At 40.3% G+C, this 21,617-nt stretch overlaps 1 protein-coding gene across 1 annotated transcript in view; it reads right to left on the bottom strand.

Annotated features, from left to right (window-relative positions):
- Positions 1 to 21,617, bottom strand: part of GLP1R (glucagon like peptide 1 receptor) — a 73,168-nt gene that overhangs the window by 10,875 nt on the left and 40,676 nt on the right. The window contains exons 4-8 of the mRNA XM_065631505.1: positions 19,163 to 19,272; positions 16,445 to 16,551; positions 13,177 to 13,330; positions 11,469 to 11,628; positions 3,765 to 3,825 (exon numbers count right to left, since the gene is read on the bottom strand). Of these exons, the coding sequence (XP_065487577.1) occupies positions 3,765 to 3,825; positions 11,469 to 11,628; positions 13,177 to 13,330; positions 16,445 to 16,551; positions 19,163 to 19,272 (592 nt within the window). The remainder of the gene's footprint in view (positions 1 to 3,764; positions 3,826 to 11,468; positions 11,629 to 13,176; positions 13,331 to 16,444; positions 16,552 to 19,162; positions 19,273 to 21,617) is intronic.

Raw genomic sequence — 21,617 nt, 5'->3', positions numbered from 1 at the left:
CCTGCGTGGTTTCTATCCTACTCTTTCTGCATTACTTTTTATTACTCTTCAGTCTCCAATGTCAGGTCATCTTATTATTTAACTGTTTGTTAGTTCTTTATCCCGTTACCTATCATCACTTTCCTCATATTAGTATTTAGATCTGTTATCTATTTTGTTTGTTCTTATTTTCAAAAAAGATCTACTAATTTCAACCAAGAAAAAGCAAGGCAGCAAACTCCAGTTCCTTCAGTGTATATGTGTAGGTTTCAGACCCCAAAGCAGTCTTAAAAGTTATAAGCAAGTAAAATCAAAGACAGGAGCAACAGTTCCACATGTTGTTGGCCAGCTGAGCCTTGTGCCAAGCAAGTAGCATGCTGCAGGCAATATAATACTTCATTCTCCCTGTAAGTCTTATTTTAGCTTTTAAAATTCCTGCGTCCCTGAATAATATTGGAGAACAATCACAAGAAACATGATGCCTGAAAGCCACAGTTTGGGATCACTGGAACTTTACACTTGGGGGTTTGTACATCTAGTTCTTTTAGGTCCCACTCCGGCCACAGCCAGCCACCCGAAACGGTATGATGGGCCATGTGTGTGCACAGTGGCCCAGGTGTTGGGGCAGTGTTCACACAACACTTCACTTGTTGCTGCAGTGACAGCATTCCTAATATTCCCATGAAATAAATTTGTTAGCCTCCTACCATATTGCTCAGCATTACTCAAAAGTGACAGCCATCAGTAAAGCCAGCAGGCTGTGAAACAAACTGTGAAACAGCACTACAGAAAACGTAGGTTCCTTCACAAAACAAGTTCCTCTTCGTCTCCAAATCTCACCTGCCAAAATATATATATGCTCAGTTTTTCTTAGGTTTTCTTAACAGGTCTATGAAGCTCCAGCTTGAGTGATGTTGGCAGAGATTAAAGCCACCCAGCCTTGTAATGGGACAGTCATCTTGAGAGAAACCAGCACGGTGCAGCACGTGGTAGGGATCCATACTACAGCAATGTACCCACATGTGCTCAGGTACCACAGGAGAAAGTGAAACAGCTTGGCTGTGGCAAATCCATATTCTTTTGCTGGTATTGGGTGTCAGGATTTAATTTTGCCTTTCAGTTTAATGCATACAACAAGCACATTATCGCAGCCAGCAGCTCCACGATGTACAATTCAATTGTATTTTAGATACTGGAGAAAAAAGGCATATGTATGGGGTGCAGTCAGCGTACCTGAGTTGGAATCTGAGTAACAGAAGGACTTCTTAATTGGTACATGTGACTAGGAGCTGGCTTCATGCAGCCTTTAAAATTAATTTTACTTGAACCCTTCAAGACTGGAGGGATAATAGGCATGGCTGGAAGCGGAGTTCTAATTTTCTGACTTGTGGCAGTGGAAGCGGGGGCAATTTTAAAATTTCCTGATAATGATAGAAGCTGAGAAATGATTCTTTACATTAACTCTGCTACATTTCTGTGTGTATTAATTTGCTTCCTGTGGCATAGAACGGTTTTAGCTACTTTTAAATTTATACAAATATGTGCAATAAAAACGCCATTACAGCCCAATAAAAGTGTCGCAGCTATTAAAGTGTCCAGAAAATAAAACTGATAGATCTGTACATGATTTCTTGCCCATTTGTGCTTTCTGGGATTGCCACACTCATAAATACACCACCATCTATTGTGTTTGGGATCTATCCCTGCAGTTTGCTCAGTATCACTCAGAAGATAATGGGCAACTAATAGACTCAGAGCTGTGAATGAAGAATAGGTCCAGTGAAACAAACGCTACTGGGAAGTCTCTGCCTTTGCTTACCAATCTGGTATTCTTTTTCTAAAAAGGAAAACACTTAATTTTTACCTGGAAGAGGCACAGCCGAGCAGCTCCATTTTTAAAAAATATTGTAGTCTGGCTGTCTTGCTCCCAAAATTAATTGCAGATAGAAACAACGATGTGTAAGTATCAGCTCTTTAGACATAGTCCAATAACTAAGAAGCACATCTTGCCTTTAATTTTATTTGTAATCTAGACAAAGTTTTTTTTTTCAATAGCTCACTTTTTAAGACAGCAACTGCTTTCTAAAGGGATTTACACTTGCACATGTAAGGAAAGAAGGAGCCAGTCTGCAAGTAAGTCTTGCAGGCTTCAGTCTTACATTCAAATGGCTGTCTTCACAGGACTGCCTCAAATTCCCAGCCCTGACCACATTTACTTCCAGTTATTCCTCATAGCCAGGGAAGTAGTTAAGTCACAGATGAAATTTACAGCTCACTGCACATCCCTGGTGACAGCGCTGTGGCAAACAGCGTGAAAGATATCCCTGTCTGCTCCAGCAAATGCCTGCCCAAGGCACAGAAATCTTGCCTTTCAGAGAAGCTGCTGCACGTGGTTATTTATTGCTGTATTTTACAAATATTTACACAAGATTTAGAAAATTCAATAAGGTGCAAAATTGCCCCTTTTAAGGTCTGCTGAAGGCAGTGAGTGACAGTTTTCCATAATAGAAAATATAAATCAGGTCTGAGCACCGCATAATGTAGGAGGCTCAGCATGAGCACTTTGCATACATTTTCTACATCAATGGGAAAATGTGCCTGTGGAACGTCGCCTGTTCAGGGGCCGCATGTTCTCTATACCTGTTCTAATAATTTCAACAAAACTTGCAATTCATCAGTACAGGCACAATCTTGCTACAAATATTATCGAGTCAACCTTGAAAAGGACAGTCAGAAAATCCTAGCATTGCTTAAGCCAGAAGAAGCAGCTGTGACTCAACTGGTTCAGTACTACGAAGGACACTGGAAAAAAAACCCTGTTTTTTAATACTCATGAACACTAGAAAAAAGTCTGGGAACGGCTCTGACTACACTGAATTTTGGCATTGCAGCATCTCTCCAAAAAGGATTGTGTGGCGGGAGGAGGAATTAAAAAAGCACCTTCTACAAAAGTGCTGGCTGGGTTGTCTGGAAACTAAGTGAGAGGAAGACCAAATAAATAGTACATTTAGAATAAAAAGGAAATAGCATAAAGTTACTTAATTCATCACAAATAAACCTATCTAAATATTTCCAGGCAGTCAGTGTCACCAAGAAGAGGAAGTCACTTTCCCCTCCCTTTTGCTAAAAAAAACCAAAACAAAACAAAACCAACAAACTATTATATGATGCTGTTTATCACCTAAAGCATATATAAAGGCCATTTTCCAGACCAGGAACTATGGTAAAAATGGACAAAAAGTATTTTGTGCTTTGCAGCAGTCTTGTATGTGGTATAGTTGACTTCAGCAAGACTAACACAAGCAGACAGAGAATATGCCTTTATTTTAAGAAGGTCTAAATAACAGAAGCTTAAACAAGAACAGGCAATCACATCTCTGCTTCTAGGCATAAGCTAACCACTACAAATCACAGGCAGAACCGTGTGGGAGGTTTTTGCCTTCCTCTGAAGCATAACTGTAACAGCTACTGCCAAAGGCACAATATCAGGAGTGGTCTTGGTTGGGTATGATGACTTCTACTGTTGATACTGTAACTACAGAAAAACAAAACATACCTTTCCCTGACCTGCAAAAGGATAGATTCATTCAGACATGCAGAAAATTCTGACCAGAAAGAAACATATGCTCCTTTTTGAAATGTTATGTAAGACCTTCAGACAAAACAGAAGCAATTATATGAGGTTTCAGCACATTGCCAAAGCAAACCACACCAAACAGAAAGCAAACAATGACCTGCCAGTGCACACATACAGCACAAATGAGAAAAATCAGAACTAAACCAACCCCTCATCTTCATAAAGGTACTTGACAGTTCCCCAGAGGATAACAAACAGCATTGGCACACCTGGGGAGAGAGGAGATAAGGTTGACGCTAACATTAAGAGACAAGGAAAAGCAGAGAAAAGGACAAACCCCCCACATAATGATGAGCAACATAATTAACTGGTGGCAGGGTTGCAGCTCCCACCCAGCACAGATGGCTGTCAATGGTGAGAGATGGAATCTAACCTTCAAGTAACTAATAGACGTAACTCATTTTGCCTGGGCCCCCACCTTGCTTCTAAGAGACATGAGAAATGAACAACAGCAGACCGTCACCCCCATGCTCAGCATATACCACCTTTCCCGTGGGAAGTTTCACAGAAAGGCCAAGGGAATGAAATTTCTGGAAGCTCTGTTGGCCTCTGAATTCAGACTAGAGAGGAAGAGGAGTGCAATGCTCTCTGACCTGAACCTTTGCATCCACACTTCTGCCTGTGGGTCAGCTACACTGTATTCAGGTAGCACCAAGCACAGGCTGTCTGTAGGTGTCAGGGCTGGAGGACACTCAGCCTCACGTACCCCTGATGGCAAAGGGTAGCGTGGGCACACAACTCAAAGCAAGTGTGCTCAAGCCTCCCCTGCAGAGAAGTCCCAGGTTTGGGCTGTGGTACTGGCAAGAACGTGAGGGGCTGCAGCAAAGACAGCAGATGCATCTGGTCTTGAGAAAAGGCTTAGTCCTGCGCTTACCTGACAGTGCACGTGCTATGGTGGGTCAGTTTATCTGGGGTGTAAAGGGAAGAGAGAAAAGCCAAATAAGCTGGCAGTCACTACTTGTTGACAATCCCAAAGGCTCTCAAATTAATTTCTTTTATTTATTAAATGCCTAGGTCTTGAAAAATAATTTTAAAGTGCATCTACCAACCCATGCTCAGTACAGGGAATGCCAACAAAGCTCATGAGAAAGGAGAGCAAGTTGAGACTCAGTAAGCAGGATGAGGAATTTCTGCCTAAGGATGGATCAAGATAGTCCGTAATTCCTCTGTGTAACAACTTGGACAGTGTCCGATGCTGTACGTATATTGAAGGGCAACATTTAATGTGCTTTGTTATTACATTCTTAAGAATCAATATGGTAAGGGACCATATGAACATCGGGATGCAGTATAGTATTGCACGGGGCAAATACACAGTTCCTGACAGCAGAAGCCACAGGGAAATCAGTGATCTGTTGTGTCTGAAAATGTACAAGCAGCATCTGTAGTGCATGTTATCAGCAAAAACCTTCCCTCTTGTTGTACTGTTTTCTTTCTCTACTATCAGAACAGCTAAATACTACAGATATGGAAAACCAATTATTCTCCTCAATCATTAAAAAAGAAGAGACTAAAAAGCAGCAAGAAAAAAATACCAACAATTAGAATAATAGTAAAGATAACGAATTGAGTAGAGATTACTGGGGCAAGTGGTTGAACACATTTCATAAATGTGCGTGATATTGAGAGCACACAATATTTTGTGAGTAAAGTTACCAAGCACTCCGTGCTGCTTTGATAGTGGCGTAAGAGATTAAGAACAGGCTCATTGCAAACCACTTCCAATTACACATGAGACTTTGATTCATAGAAACTAATTATAGTTTTAATTATTCTTTTCTTGACTTTGCTGAGAATCAAGACATCTTAATATGAAACTTACAGGGTAAGATCTGAACACGAAGATTATAAAGGCTGTTTGTCAGTGGAGGGAACTGATATATTGAGTGGTAACATGACATGCTATGCAGATATTGCACAAATGATTAGGGAGCATGTACAAGGTGAGTTCAACATCGTCTGCCCACTCCCGCTTGTGATGTAGGCCCCTAGTGCCTTGGTTTTGCAACACCACTGGCTGCATTATAGTTCATGGTAGCAATCCACATTTTAATCTGAGACATCAAGACTTAATAGTGAAATTCATATCTAACATGTACCAAATTCGCAAAGTTTTGATCTAAGAAATGGGTGGCTCTGAAAATTGTCAGGGGCACATTTTGCCATGTTATTTCTTGCAGGCTAATAACTGACTAAAAATCTTGACATGGTGATTATAAAATCTGTCAAGTGCACTAGGAAATAAGCATGCCGACAGCTCAGCTAATAAAGTTCAACTTCAAATTACAGAGGACAGGGCATCTGAATTATAGGCTGCAATAACAGTATATATTATGGATGATAAGAAAATAACGGAACCACCAAACCAACATCTTAACATCCCATTGCATAAATAAGCAGCCCAAAGTACTTATTTTCACTGTATCTTACATATTCTACACCTAGCCAGGTGTCTGCATAGTAAAAAAAAAAAAAAACCCCACACATTGGAAAAACAGGCATTATCCAGAATATAATAGGATGGGGTAGGCTAGAGAAGAAAGCTGTGAGAAATTATGCACAGGAACCACCGTTTCATTGGCATTTTCAGAATACCCCACTGTCCCTAATAAGCAGAGAGGAGAGCAATTCCTGCTGCTGCTAATGGAAGCTACCATGTCCTGGTAACACCATGTAGAAATTGGTCTCTCCATTTAATGGACCTGAGATATTTTGGTAACAGAACAGAAAAGCTGAAACTTGTTCTAGAGTCCACTAAGTAGCAGTTACCATGAAAGGTGTCACCAGGTGGTGCTAGTCCATGCCATCTTCACTCCCTTACCTCAATATGCATTTTCATTCTTAAGAACACGTGATATATCTAGCTTTACATTGTACATAAAGGCAATTTCAGGGGAGAAAGGTGTACGAGGAGCAAGCGAGGCTCCCCTCAACCTCACGTGCTGATTAGAGATTCTTCCTGAAGTAAACTGGTCTCTGTAGGAGAGAGCTCACATTTCAGATGTAACCTGACATCACTGGTTTCCATGTGGTGAGAAGTTCAACCTCCGAAACAATCAGGCACACAAACCAGAAGGACACTACTGCTGCCAGAAGAACTCTGACCCTCCCCTTTATCTAGTCAGACCATCCAGGATGGTCTGACTTGGTCAGCTGCTTGAGGTATGAATGCAAGAAGTGTGTGATGAGGAACTGAAAGAAGTGCTAAGTAAATATGACTAGATGTAGAAAGAATAAGACCAATGAAGGTGTGAGAAGAAAAGATGAATGTTTTTCTTTCTAAGAAACAGAATAACATGAAAGAGTTGAATCCAGAAGACAAAGTGTGAAAAGAATTAAGAGAAACTGCTGACAGATGTGTTTCTTACCAGGACTGGTCTGGACATAAAGCAAATTTTCACACCCTTGTCTGAAACACAGTTTTCATTTCAAAACACACAAGAAACAGTGCAAGGAACGTATCCTGCTGCTACACTGAATTCACAGTGGGCTTCAGAAGGGAGTTTTCTTACCAGCTCTGTTCCAGTCAGATCCTCCTGCAATCAGGATGGAGATTTTTGACACACTAGCCAGGCTTCCTGCCTTTAACAGCTTCATTCCCTCAAAGTAGTCTTCCTTAGAGCAAATTTGGATTGCCAAGGGCTGGAAGGAGGGGAATTATTTATTTTTATGGCAGTTTCCCTGCTGCAAGTGCAGCTGGGTGTAAAATTGCCGTAGAAGCTCAGAGAATGTTTAGGGTTTTATTAACATCTTCTTCTTAGCCTTTAGTGCTGAAAATTGTCTCCTCCTGTCATTCTTCCCACCTAGATGTCACACACAGTCACTGTGGATGTTGCTGCTGTTTCCTCATTCCTACCTCCCACCCCTTTCTGAATGTGAACAGGTCCTTTTTCCACTAAAAGCTGCTGAAAGATACATACAGCGGTGTTACAGTATAAAGTGCTCTTCTCCAGAGACTACTTTGTACAGCACTGACACAGCTGCTTGAAGTGAATGTCAGGCTCAGCAACTCTTCACTTGGACACGATGAACAGTGAGCTGATGTCCTGGACACCCTGATTAAAGGCAGTCTGCACATCCCAAGAAACAAACAAAGCAAAAGTCATCATCTTGACCTCCATAGTTACCTTATTTTCCTTCCCCGCTTCTTCTGCAAATGTTTTGTTCTCTCTAGGTGAGATCAATGGGCAAGGAATTTCCCCTACACCAGAGGAAGGAAGCACTGGGTACCAGCAATGTATAGCAACAGCTTTTTTTTTTTCCTTCAAGTGATAATGACTATCTGAATCATCCTCCTGTTTAGCTGCTGTTGTGCTGACCTCCAGACTGAAGGAAAGAAAATGGAACAACTCATCTACCTGTTCTGCCATTCACCTATTAAGAGTTTTGTTTGTTGATGCTGTTAGTGTTTCTGCTCTTTTTTTTTTCCCATCGGCTTTGAAAATGGCATAAACCATTGTTTTTGCAGGAAGATATGTGGAACTCAGGGTTGACACAAATGTATGGAAGTCTGCTTTCACAAAGAAAAAGATGACACAAGTAAGGCATTTTCCACATTAAATGAAACAGGAAAAATTTAACACTGCCATCTCAAAGACTCGTATGGTGTGAAATCTCAGCAACTAAATGGCCATTACAGGAAATTACCTCACAAGTCATCAGAAAGGTTTATAGAATTCTATCAATATACATGATGTCAATATAAATTACTCCCAGTCTGTAAAACTACATTAGTTTCCTCAAGTCTATCAAGATTTTATAACTTTCCTAGCTTTTGCATAGTAAAATTACATGAGATTAAACAGATTCTTCTCCTTATAAAACACTTCAACAGGAAAGAATAATTACCATCTAATAACATTAAGAACTGACCCGAAATTATCATATAGCAAAAATATATTTTGGAAATATTTATTAATTTTTCTTTACACCCCCCACTGTCTGCTAATTGTTCCAAGGAAGACACAGGCTAAGTATGGATCTTTTACATGTTTATAATTGAAAAGTAGGTTTACCCTTTCTGTGTTTTGAATTGCGATGAAATTATCATGTTAGACATTAAATGGGAGAAGTACTTTTTTATTTACACAGTTACGTGGATTTTTTTCCTCAGTTATTAAAAAAATAGCACTATTTAATATAACAGTTCAAAAGCTTAGGTATTGAGACATGTCCACCTATTTGAACGCTGGCCCTTCCAGCACAGTTTTGCTTGGGACTACCTTAGGAAATAATTTGCTCTAGTTTCTTTTTTTTTCTGAGACCTATTTTTCCGCAAAAGAAGTACAGCAGGGCAAACATCATGACCAAGAGCATGTACAAACACTCAGGTGAACAAAAATCTTGAGGAGAATAAACAGTTTTATTCATGCGTACATTTGAGAGAAGTGCAAGTGCAAAAATATGTGATCACATGGGAGACTGCAGAAGCTGTTCAGACAGCAAAAACAATACCATATGGTCTGTGAGTGATCACAAAGTTCAGTTGTAACTAGAAGAAATAGCAACATGAAATTACTCACACCCACTAAGTTTGTGAACAATACATACATGAAATTTTAAAACAAATATTCATCAAATCATGAGTAATGAATGAGTTAAAAAATTATCCTGTAAGAGGGCAATTTATTAACAGAACAAAAGATCAGGGTATCAAATCAGCTCTGCAATCAAATAGATATTTATTTTTTGATCCAGTTTTATTTTTACAGTTGATAACGTATTTCAGAGAGCAAGACTCTCAGTGCAAACAGGAACATACTGTCTCTCTGAAGCCTCGGCATTATGCTGAGGCTATCATGCCGCTCAAAACCCGGTAATCTTCTCAGCATTGTATATAGCAGAAAGGTACCTGGTGAGGGACCTGAGCACCTAAAAAAATGGAATCAACAGAGAAGCAGCAAGAAAGAGTGGAAAAAAATCTTCATCTCTCTGCTTTTTAGAGACAAAACTGTTACTGTTGTGAGTAATCTGGGAGTACTGAAAAGCAGATGCTCCTGCATTTGAAGATGGAGAATCATTGGCAAGGTTTGCACATGCAGCCATGGCTGGAACAGCAAGAAAATGTACAGATGAGGATTGAAGGGCATGGGTAGAGCTTTTCTAGGAAGCTTCGATGAAACCCATATAACCAGTGCCAAGTTCTGGCATTACCACTCACATCCACAAACTCATCCAAAAATTCAATATGCAGCAGCAGAACTTTCATTGTAAATGAAGAACGAAAACAAAATAGTGTCTTCTGTTTCTGCCTTCTGCATTTGCAAGAGACAAACTCTAACTAGAAGTGATTCAGATCAAAACCATCCTATCCCTTACTTATAAAACAACACAATACCCTCAGGATTCAGCTAGATATAATTTTGCTTTAATTTCTTTTCCATTTCCTCTCATCACCTCAGTCAGTGCTTCAGGATAGCTTCCCTATCCTTTTATTTTTTTTAAAATTGAGGGTATGGAAATTCGTAAAATATGATTAAAACACACATAGTTCAAATGTTATACAAGATGTTGTTGCTTTTGCTGCATGTCCTATATAAAACAATAATGGAAGATACAGAACTTTGTAACTAAAACTCTCCACCAGGACTGCCATTGCTTGCATTTGTTTATTCCCATCAATGTGCTGGACAGCCCTTGTTCCACACATATCACTGTTCGGTAGAACTGGGTAATTCACAGCAAGCCATATATATGCATTTTACCAGCAAACTAATTTGCTAGAATATTCACAGTTGGAAAATCCATAGAGAGAGAGGGACAGTCAAAGCAACTTAAATGTTCAAACTAGTATCTGTGAAAGCACTTGCAGTATTTACTTGGATTTACTTTCAGCTTTCCAAAAGTCACTTGATTTCCACCAGAAGAGGAGCAGGGAGAAGAGAAAGTGAGAGAACGCAATAAAAGCACACAGGAGATCATCCCAAAAATAGGGTTAATCCTGAACAGTAATATATTTTCAGGCTAACTAGACAGTGAAGGAATCGAAGCTTTAGCATTTCTGCAGAAGGTGAGTGGCTCAAGGAACTGATTTCAAGGCATCACTGTCCTTAGTCTCAAGCAGACACATGCCCATGGCATGGACACTCTGACCACTCATTTGCCCGACAATCATTACTTGACCTGCTCTGCCCACATAACCAACCTGACAACTTCCCGCCAGCAGCCTCTTGTTCAGCAGCCCCTCTGCATCTCCCAAACTCATGCTGCCACCATTTCTCTACTGTTATCATAGAATTGTTTTGGTTGGAAAAGACCTTTAAGATCGAGTCCAACCATTAACCTAGCACTGTCAAGTCCACCTCTAAACCATGTCCCTAAGCACCTCATCTACACATCTTTTAAACACTTCCAGAGACTGTGATTCAACCACTTTGCTGGGCAGCCTGTTCCAATGACTGACAACCCTTGACCATATACCAGGTATCATTGCTATTTTGCACCACTATTAGTTAACACATCTTTGAATGTAATGGGAAACTTTCAGGATACGAAGCAGAGCAGTCCAGGAAAGTCCACACTCACCTGGAATCACCCGCACATCTTTTATACTGGGAAGCTGTTTTGTTGCAGGGAAAGTACCATGGGCCTGCTACTGGTTTAGGGAGTTCCTGTGGTGCTGCACAGCCCCTCTGCTATGAAAGCACAGCAGCCTCTATGCTGCAAGCACGCAGGAGCTGTGCTGGCCCAGCACCCTCCAGCTCAAACAAGAGAAGGGATCAGGAACAAAAAGGGAATGGAGAGTGCAGGACGTGAACTGGGCAGCACTACAACAGACACACACTATTTTTTCCTATTATTCCATCTGCTAGTGCATGCGGCCACAGGCAGACATATGGAAAGATTAACTTACCCCAGCCAATGCAGAGATAGAGCCGAAAAATTCTCTGCTCAGAAAAGACTGAAAGTACCAGCAGTGTGTACAGGTACATGCCTTCCACCAGCAACCAGTAGTAGTTTGCAGCCACACAATACTGCATCATCACAAAGACCAAGCGGCAGCTGAGTGATTCCTGTGATGGAAAAAAAAGCACAGCCCAAATTAATGCAACAGGAGCTCAGAAAAAAAGGATACTAACCCAAAAGAGTGGTTCTCACTCCTACTCGCTCCTCAAAACAAAGCTTGCTAAATTAATCACATTTGAGTACTGAAAGGACAGAAACCAGTAATAGGTGCTGTACACATCAGACAGATGCTTTCAACATTCCTCTTATAAAAAAAATAAATTACATGTTCTGCATTTTCTCTCAATAAGCAATGGATTATAATTTTAAAAGCACAACACGAAGATGAAAACAGCAGGTGAAAGGTACTGCACCAACCGCAGTCAGTGAATCTTTTCAGTTCCCTCACTATTCTATTCTGCAGCTGAGAATTTCTCTATTGAAGAGCAAATAGTGGATGTCATAATGTTGACTATTTTCCAAATCAAAAGATTCTTGATAGGACAGCGGTATTGCCCAGTGCATCACATTTAAGTGCAAAATCTCTCTTGGCTGGTAAATTAGAGAGGCAGGCCAGCAGGGTTTTAGATAAGTATGAAACGTGATTACCTAATTAATATATCCATCAGATCTGACGAAATCACTATTCAATAAACCATGTGTGAAAGCATAAAGCCTTTTTAGGAGGAGGCAATGAGTGACAATCCAATGCGAACATTTCCAAACCACTTAAGATAAGTATAATGATATTTTCTGCCAATTGATACATTGCAAATGAGAAGAAATCAACCATCTTTTGAGACTCACTACATGGTATTAGTGCTTAAGCCTCCCATCCTTTCCTGACACTGAGTATGCATCAGAAGACACATCCCTTGCGACCCCAATGCTGTATTGTGGCAAGAAATGCTGTACCCATGTTCGAGAATCACAAGAGCTATACAAATAATGAAAATCCCTTTTTGAAGATTCAAGTACATTTTGCATTCCAAATCTGAAGGGGGGAAAGGCAGGCTTTCATCATATTCACAAGAGAGTCGTATATCCTCTCCCTTTTGATTAGAAGTATTTAATTAGCATGTTCCTCCAAAGCTTTTCTAAATGCTTTCAAATTTACATTTTAATCAGATGCTTCCCTTTTTTCTGTCATTAACAGATTATAAAGATCTCCAAGAACCACCAACTAATATGGTCATTATACAAGATGCACAGTTCTATCACAAAAGGTGCTGGCTTAGGGAAATGAATGCTCTCTTTTCATTGCTAGCAGAAGTGAACCTGCAGCATGGGAAGAAGATACGGGCATTCACGTGTACATATATATATAAAATCCACCTCTTTGTGTTTCCTCTGTCTAGTGTGGGCAAACTTCCCACAGGCACAGAAACATGCCACAGCATCAATTACTTGCCTGTATCAAGCCTGGGGTGGCACAGCTAGAACTGTTGTGCCAAGAACTAGAACCATTGTGCTACAAGTTTCAGAGAAATTCCGTGGACTGAATAACAGCATTTTGTATAACCCTCATTGTACAACATGAAATTACCTGCTGTCATGTAGACACACCACAGTGATGTCTCCAATATCCTGAGAGCCACCACAGTGTCTGCCCCTACCTGGAAGGAGATAAGTCCTTCCCACTGTTGCTCTTGTGTGGCTGTGCTGTACATCCACTTCACCACTGAGTCTTTAATGAAGACGGATATAGCCCGGAGGATAAAAGAGGTGAAGAGGTTCAGGTGAATATAATTCCTCGTGCAATGCAGATGTCTGTAAAAAAGAAGAACCACAGTCATGATCCACTTACCTATGTAAAAGCTGCAACATCACAGATAGGACTGAGGGAGGGAACAATGAGCCCTGCTGGAAATCAGGAGGTACCAGAGGAAATCCCATAACTTGAGAACGGCTGTAGGGATTTCAAACTGTCTTTGGGAAGAAATCACTATCAAGGAAGAGATATTCAAAACTTCGGCCCTAAGTGTGAATGTTTAGGGGAAGGAAAGAGATCAGTGAGTACAGAAAAAAATATTTTAAAAGTCTAAGAAGTGTAAAAATAAAGGCATTTTCAGAAGACACATCTGAAAGGACTAAAAAAACCCCTCAAGTTTCACATAATCCTAAATCTAATCTCTTTGAATTGACTCCAAAGTCACTGGACAGGTTTACCTTGGCAAGGCTCAGGAACTGGTGTGCAGTACAGCTCCTGCCTGTGCTCAAACCCACAATGAAAAAACATCTACTTGTAAATTACCACTTTGACAACAAAAGAAAAACCTGTATTCAAATTGCCTCCTCGGGGAATTGTAAATACTTCCTGTAGCACTAAAAGGAACACAATTTTCACCTTTGCATTCAGAATTGAAAACAAAAAAAACCTACAAACACACACACACAAAACCCCACAAAACAAAAAATCTTCCTGAATTTGAGCAGCTGGCTGCAATGACAATAAAATTGCTACGTGTTAAGAAGAGGAATAGAAAAAGAAACTGCAGTCATGTAAATGGCATCCAACTGCAGAATCCTGCCAGTGTTTTACCAGTTTCATCCACAAATATTTTTCTTCCAGTACTGCAAGGATAGACACTTTGCTTCAAAGGAAGTAACACTGGGTATAATTATTTTTTGATGCTAAAAGATATGGGCAATATATGATAAAAAGCAATTGTTTCATCAAGAGTTTCAGTGAACTTATGCTTTAAATGTCTAGTTTTACTGCTCTATAAATTTGGGTAGAAAAATAGGCTTGGTCTGAAAGTTACCAGTTTTGCATTGAAAAGGAAGGAGAACTTTTTTTCATAGGTCAAATGGAATTTTTTGCATCACTTTTAAGTCACGGCTTATTTCAAAACTTACCTATGATTAATATTTATTTTTCTTTAATTCAAAATTAATTTGTTGCTACCCTTCAGAAGTGCTACACGCTTAAACCTGATTGAAAAAATATGTAAATTAGCCAAGTGAAGAAAATAGGTTGCAAGCAGTTACCGAGTATTTCTGCTACAAACAATGCAAGTTATTCAAATTGTTTTGGTCATGCAGTTATGGGCCTAATTCAGGTTTCATCAATGAAATTAGACTTTTCTTCCTTTTCTTTCAGAGGATTCAAAATTGGACACTAGAGATATATTGTTTCCTCTGTTGTATTGTTATTAAAAACAAATATAAAGGTTATTCTGTAGTTTAGGAACATAAAAAGGCCTTCCTAATACAAAAGTGGAGAACACCAGCATTCTGGTGCCATTGAATTAAATTTCGATCCCCATTTGCTGAAGTGGCACAGCTACTGGGCAGAGGCCATGAGTGGAGGTTCCAGTCAGAATCCAGCAACTGCAAAACACATAGGGGTAGGTCTCATGTATTTCATGAGATCCAGGACCAGGTTGCTCCAGACAGACAGTTTACATGGAAAAGCACAAAAGGGTTTGATGGCATAGTTTTAACAAGGCTCTCAACCTCTTCAACATCTTTAAAACCTCATTTTCAAAATCAGAAGCACACACTCGTGTACACTTCTCCAGACCCTGCTTCACAGCTAAAGCAAAACCATCTCTCCACAAAAGTCAAGGCATCAAAATTCCCTCTCTCCTAACCATCCTCAGTGAGAAACTTGCTCTTTGTTCCCTGCCAAAAAACATGCACATCCTTGCTTCTTTCAAAAAGTATATCATTGTGCTCTGTGACCTTTACTTTTGGGCTGCTAAGATTACTCAAAAAGTGTCATTGATGGATGAAACAAGGAGAAAGCCCTTATCCTGGGGGACATTTTGAGACTTCAAGACCATCTGGTGTTTTGTCAGATGAGTCCCAAAGTTGCACGGGTACAACACATACAAATCCAAATCATAATTATCATGTAGGATTCACAGAGGCTGAGAATATCTCTGCATTTCTATAGTCATTTTAAATCTTCTTTGAGATCACTAGCCTATGCTTCTCCACTGGTAGGAGGAGGGATAATACAGTGCCAAAATGTGTGGTACAATACTAGAATTGGGACATTTTAGTTTGGGAAATTGAAACCTAAAAGGCATGACTGATCTTTTTAAATACGCAAGGGGTATCCCTACACTTAGGAGGGAGAAAAGAAGAGGGACTGGCTTGGTGACAGAAACAAATCATCAGAACACCAGAACAAATGATCATTAACCGGCAATGATAATTCTTTACTCAGGGAAGAAAGTTTCTTAAGGATCACAGCACTGAAGGTACCTGACCTGATTTCAAACAAGAGTACTAAGAGACGGAAAACTATACATTTTTTAGAAGGCAGCCTCATCAGCATGTAAGAGGGATGATGGGACCTGGCTGTGTATGGCAGCAGGGCACAGGACTTCACGGCAGAGAGATTTCTTTCCCACAATAGAGCAGGATCACATCTTTGCCTGTTCTAAATATCAGTCTCCTGTGCTGAGCATCCCCAAACTACAGGAAAGTCTGGCTGGAATCAAGACACCTCTTGCACTAATAGAGGAAAAAAAGAGATCTCTCTGCTGGCTGTTGGGGTCCGAAATTGTTTTTTGTTTGGTTTGGCGGGTTTTGTTGGTTGGTTGGTGGTTTTTTATTTTTGTTTTTCTTTTTCTCTTTGTTTTTCTTCCTTTTTTTTTTGAACCAAACCTACCTAGTGTAGCATTGGTATGTGCAACCAATAGTCTCCTAATTTTGATGCGCTCCATGCACTTTGTTGGTGCATATCTGGATAAACTCAGTATGCCAGTCTCACCAGATGGAAGGAACACAGAAGTGACATAAGATAAAGAAATAATGAGGTGATGGAAGAGGGGACAAAAAAAAAAAAATCAAACGTTTCTGTCAAGTCTGATGCTATCATACAGAAAAACAACACCTTTTCTCCACCCTCTTCAGAGCTTCACCAGTTACCTGAATCCAAGAAGAATGGCAGTTGCTATTACAAGGGCAGAGAAGGAAAGAGCATATCCAATGGTGTATATGATGGATAAATTCAGGAGCTGTTCTTCTGGTGCATCCTAAGAGCATATAAAGGAGAAAAGAAAAAAAAAAAGTAATAAAAAAAAAGGAGGGTGGTGGGGAAAGACAGAGCTCATAGGCTTCGGTTTTCTCCCAGCTGCTTTTTAGCTTTTCTTAATGATAACCAGAAGTCAAGAAGTCACTCTCCTACTTTCAAGTTTAAATGCACATATCAAATTAGTCTTCCACTTTTCATATGTTCTAAAGAAATAAAAATTTAATCTTAATTCCCCAGCTGCTCCCAGTGTTCACTCAAACAAGTTGGGCTTTCCAGTCAGGCTAGAAAATATATAATATGACATTATTTCATAATAAAGTTGGAGAGGCATGAATTACCACACAAGCAAGTCTTAAACAGATGGCAGGAAGCAGAGACACAACTCATCCCTGCAGTAAAAATGGCAAAGCTGGTGTTTTCAGACTTGAACACTTAAAGCAAGTCTCCTTACTGCTATAATGAGGGGGAGGTCCTTTGGCTACATCTGTACTTAGAAATAAAACCAGACAGGTCCTATTTGTTGACTCTGAGGCAAAACATGCCTTGCATTCATATAACTAATCTCTTTTTGGCCCCCCAAAAGTCTCTCTTCTGCCTCAAGTATGCAACCTCCTGGTGATGAACCATCACCCAACACCATCTCATGACCTTGGTGCTACAGCACTGCTGGGGAGGGAGTGAGCTGATGTGGGCCAAAGCAGCAGTGATGCTCACACCCCTGACAGCTCTGGGCTATGGTTCTCTTCAAGTTCGCTGTTGAAGACATGACCACTGAGACCCTTGCTTGAAAGCGCTGGCCAAAATCTTCTGGGAGAAGTATTTGAAACACTACAGGCAACACAGGCTTAGTGCTCAGGCTCTGAGCCATATTCATATTCTCTATTCTGCTTCATTTCTAAGTACATATATTTGTCTAAATAGACTCAAGCATTTTACTTCCTGTCTTCAAGCTACTAATTCTGCGATTGACTCCTGAGACCTGTGCTGTACAAAGAAATATATTCCTTGTACTTCAGAAATAAGTGCAGCTATTCAGATGTACTTTCCACAGCCAGGAGGATTTAAGGTGAACATACAGGCTGCTCCTTGGGGATTTGCTAGGTTAATGTTTTAAAACAAGGAATTATATGAGAGCTGCCTTATGAAAAAATCTCTTCAATATCAAAGCTCAGGTGAGCTACTGAGATCTGACAATTTAAAACATCTATACAGATCAAAATCACATCGCACATTTAAAGTCAACAATGTTATTTTATAAGGATTCAATCAGAAACCCCTTGGGTCTTGTTTTAGCAATAGTTGCAACATAATACAAAGCAAACTTGTCAAAATGACCTCTTGTTCTCGTGTAAAAGATGCATAAACAAGCAGGTTATTAAGGGGCTCTATACACATTAGCTGGAAACCAAACAGTTGTTCACATTTCAGGGAGTGACACCATGTACGCAGGGTTTTAGAATCCAGATCTGTTCATGGAAACTTGGAGGCAGGTGCCAAATGACCACATCTTACCATTAGGTATCTCTCTCCTTGGCATGTGTCAACACAGCTGTGGAGGAAACCATAATGGCAAACAAGGGAAAGTCAAACAACCAGGCTTACACTTTGCTTTAAGATAACATGCTCTGCTAGGATAACCCAGAACATGGATGGGACAAGGAATAAGGCTGCAAATTAAAGCGAAAAGTTAGATTTAACATATCTGGAGAATTAGAAACTCTCTTTTCCCATCTCCTTCTAGTCTGCAGCCATTTATTCCTTCTGAAGAATGAGGCACTGAGCAATGGGAACTGGGATACAGATCCTGCAGCACTTGGGAATTTCATATACTTGAACTGTTTTGGCGAGGTATGCACTAGTTCCCAGTGCCCTGAGACACACAGAGTACACTCAATTTACGTGAGGAAAAGCAACACCCTTGGAGGCTCACAGCAGTAGTGGGACACAGCAGTGTCATGGGAACGCACTCGGTGCACTAGCTGACGCCAATGGCTGACAAAAGTCCCCTGGAAATCCCTATGCTCTCCTTCATTTGTTGCCAGGTGTCTCAGCTCCCTGCAGAGTATAGAGCACTAGAGCAAGGAAATAACACTGACAAGCCTATTCCATGGCCCATGGCAAATTGAGGTGAAAAGATAAAAAAACCTCAAACAAAAAGTAGGGACTGCCCCCTGCTCAAAGGTGAAAAGCAAATATCCTTCAGTTCAGTTCATCTTAATCACCTTAATAGCTGCTAACAAGACAGAGAGAACTTCACTGTAACAACATGCTAATAGAAGAAAATGCAAAGGAATAACACTAGGTCACTCCTCTGGTTTGGGTGGGCTGCAGTTGAGCCCCCTGCACTGCACCGCAGCTGGGACTACCTGGTTCACTTCTCTTGGCTCTCTCATGAATATTTAAACACGCTCTTGTCTACCTTCCATGCTCTTTTTGTTGAAGGAGAGAGGCCTGATGTCCATCTCCCCCAGGCTCACTCAAGTAAGACACCCAGGATGAGCTGGTAAAGATTACTTTGACAGGACAAAAATGTGTGGGCATCAATGACTATATTTTTCTTCTCTTCTATTTTGTCCTGAACAACCACAGCAGCAAGAGATGGAAACTCTTACCTGGTCAGAGGCCTCGCACTCAGACAGGTTCCTCCAGGGAAGGGTCGAATTCTCTTTCAGCAGCCATGTCCCCTCCAGGGTGCAAAACCGGTACACCTGCCCATGCAGCACTGCCAGAAGCAAAATGAGCCACAGTGTTAAAGGGAGGAGAGGTTGCTCATGAGGCAAGGTGCAACCTTTCGTCCTCGCAGGTGGCTCCCCTGGCTGGAGGGGAAGCCACCACGTTGTCAGGGGAGCTCTTCACCTGCTCCCTGCCTGCTCATCTGAGGATGCTGCTGCTGCTCATCCTCAAGGCCAGGGAGTGGCTTGGGAGGACACAGCTGCAAAAGGACCAGACAGCACATCCTCCAGGACAACTACTAACCGTTCAGCAGTAACAGTCTGAAATAGTTGCTGCTGTCTTTGTGTGGATTTTACAACATGCATAAATGCCAGTTCAGTGAAATATTCAATTTTAAGACACACACATTTCGGCAATGTTAAGCCTCAGCTTCAAAATTCACAAAGAAAAGAAGGCGCATAAAGAGTAAACGTGCTTTTTCTTTTCTGATATCATGCAGACTCAGATAAACCTCAGAACAGGTACACTAACACAGCTCCTCAAAATGTAAATGCTTATACAAACATCTGTGCTACAAAATGAAGCCATAAATCTTTGCCTAAACTGCCCATATATTCTTTTTATTCCGTCTGTCTACATGTTTGAATAACAAAACCAGCAGTAAATAAACTGCCTTTCCAAAGCAGTTAGCAACTTGATCTTGTAAAAGCAGGTACAATGAAATGGCTCATAATAAAATTACATCAGACTGAAGCACCGAAATGAGAGTACAAAGGAGAAGGAGCCCTCAACCACAGTGTATTGAAAGAAAACTTATCTCTGGTATTCGGACTACTGGGGAAGTCTAACAACCTCTACTGTCATATACAAGCAACCCAGAGATGTCCCTGTATCAGAGCACAGCAAACAGTTTCTTACTAATTACATTTTTGACCCAGTAAACTGACCTAAGCTACATTATGAAGCCACCCCTAACAAAGTGGTGCCGGGTCAACCGCTCAACCAGGGTTAGCCTCTACCGTGGCAATATTTGGAAACAGACACAACGTTTTGACGTATGAGAAGCTGAGTTAGGAGGATTCAGCTCTACACAGGTACCAAAACACCTTTCAATTACAGGTTTTGCTCAGACCCAGCCTTGCGTGCTACAACCTCATCCCATTGTCAGCTCCCTCATAACTGCAAACCAGAACTCACTAGAACTCAGGATTCCTGTTTCATTGGGAAAACATTAAAACTTATTTGAAATTATAACAACCCAGTACGCTATCTGCATATTAGTTGACAACTCATACTTTGTTTGATAATTGTCAGTGGTAAACTAGTACTCTAAGCGAAGAATGATTTTTCAAAAAATAATCTAGACATTCATATTCTAATAAGCCATTTCTAATGAGTATGCTAAATAGTAACTGAAAATGGTTTTGGGTAAGCATAGTCTATTTGCTTTTGTAATTGGTGTTACTGAAAATACCAGTAAGAGATAATATAAAGTTATCTGAGATTATATAAAAGTTAAGTCGTGCCTCATAGAGGTTTTTCCTTTATATCAAGCATACCTGTTTGCATAAGTTTACACAAACACAGAAGGAGAGACTAGGTCAGTGCAACATATACATTTACATCCATTAATGTTTTGCCACTTGCACCCATTATCTACTGGCAGTTCCAACAGCTTCTTTCCCTCGGGATGTTGCCACAATCTTAAGGATATCTCAGCTGATGGGGGGTAGCAAATAGGAAAGCATCATTTCTTGTCCCCCCTCAAGATTAATGGACAGCAAATTGAAGTAATTAATTCAACACACTACACAAAGGTAGCTCTAGGAATCAGTAAATATTATATATTAGAAGCCAGTGAAGCTGAAATCCAGAGGGTGAAACCCTAGAGGGTCACAGGACTCAGAAATTCAGTCTGACTGTCATTGCATGAGCTGTAACCAAGTATTACAAGACAAAATAAAAGAAATTTCACTATCTTCCCGAAAAAAAGGAAAAACTTGCTAAAGGGAAATTGATTAAAAACAAACAAACAACAAAAAACCCCAAACCAAATGACAAAAAACCACCACACAAACGTTATTTCACATCCTCTGAAACTGTGAATTTTTTGCCCCAGCATTTCTTACTGTCAAGGTCTCATTGGGATGAAGGTTTAGCCTCAATGTATTTATTTTCTCTCCAAATCATCGTGACACATCTTAATTTTCTTTTATTGATAAAATTTCTTTTGAAATAATAAGGATGAAAAAAAAATCTATTGTATGCTGAAACCTGGCATATATTGGAAAACGGAAGAGTTTACAGTAAATGAAACATGAAATTTGCCATCAGACAGAAAGACAAGGCAATTAATTCAGATATAAAAAAAAAAGTGAATGTAACCCTATTACA

This window comes from Caloenas nicobarica, chromosome 3, assembly GCF_036013445.1.
Source record: "Caloenas nicobarica isolate bCalNic1 chromosome 3, bCalNic1.hap1, whole genome shotgun sequence".
In the NCBI taxonomy this organism is placed as follows: domain Eukaryota; kingdom Metazoa; phylum Chordata; class Aves; order Columbiformes; family Columbidae; genus Caloenas; species Caloenas nicobarica.
This window is presented reverse-complemented; position numbering and strand designations above follow the sequence as displayed.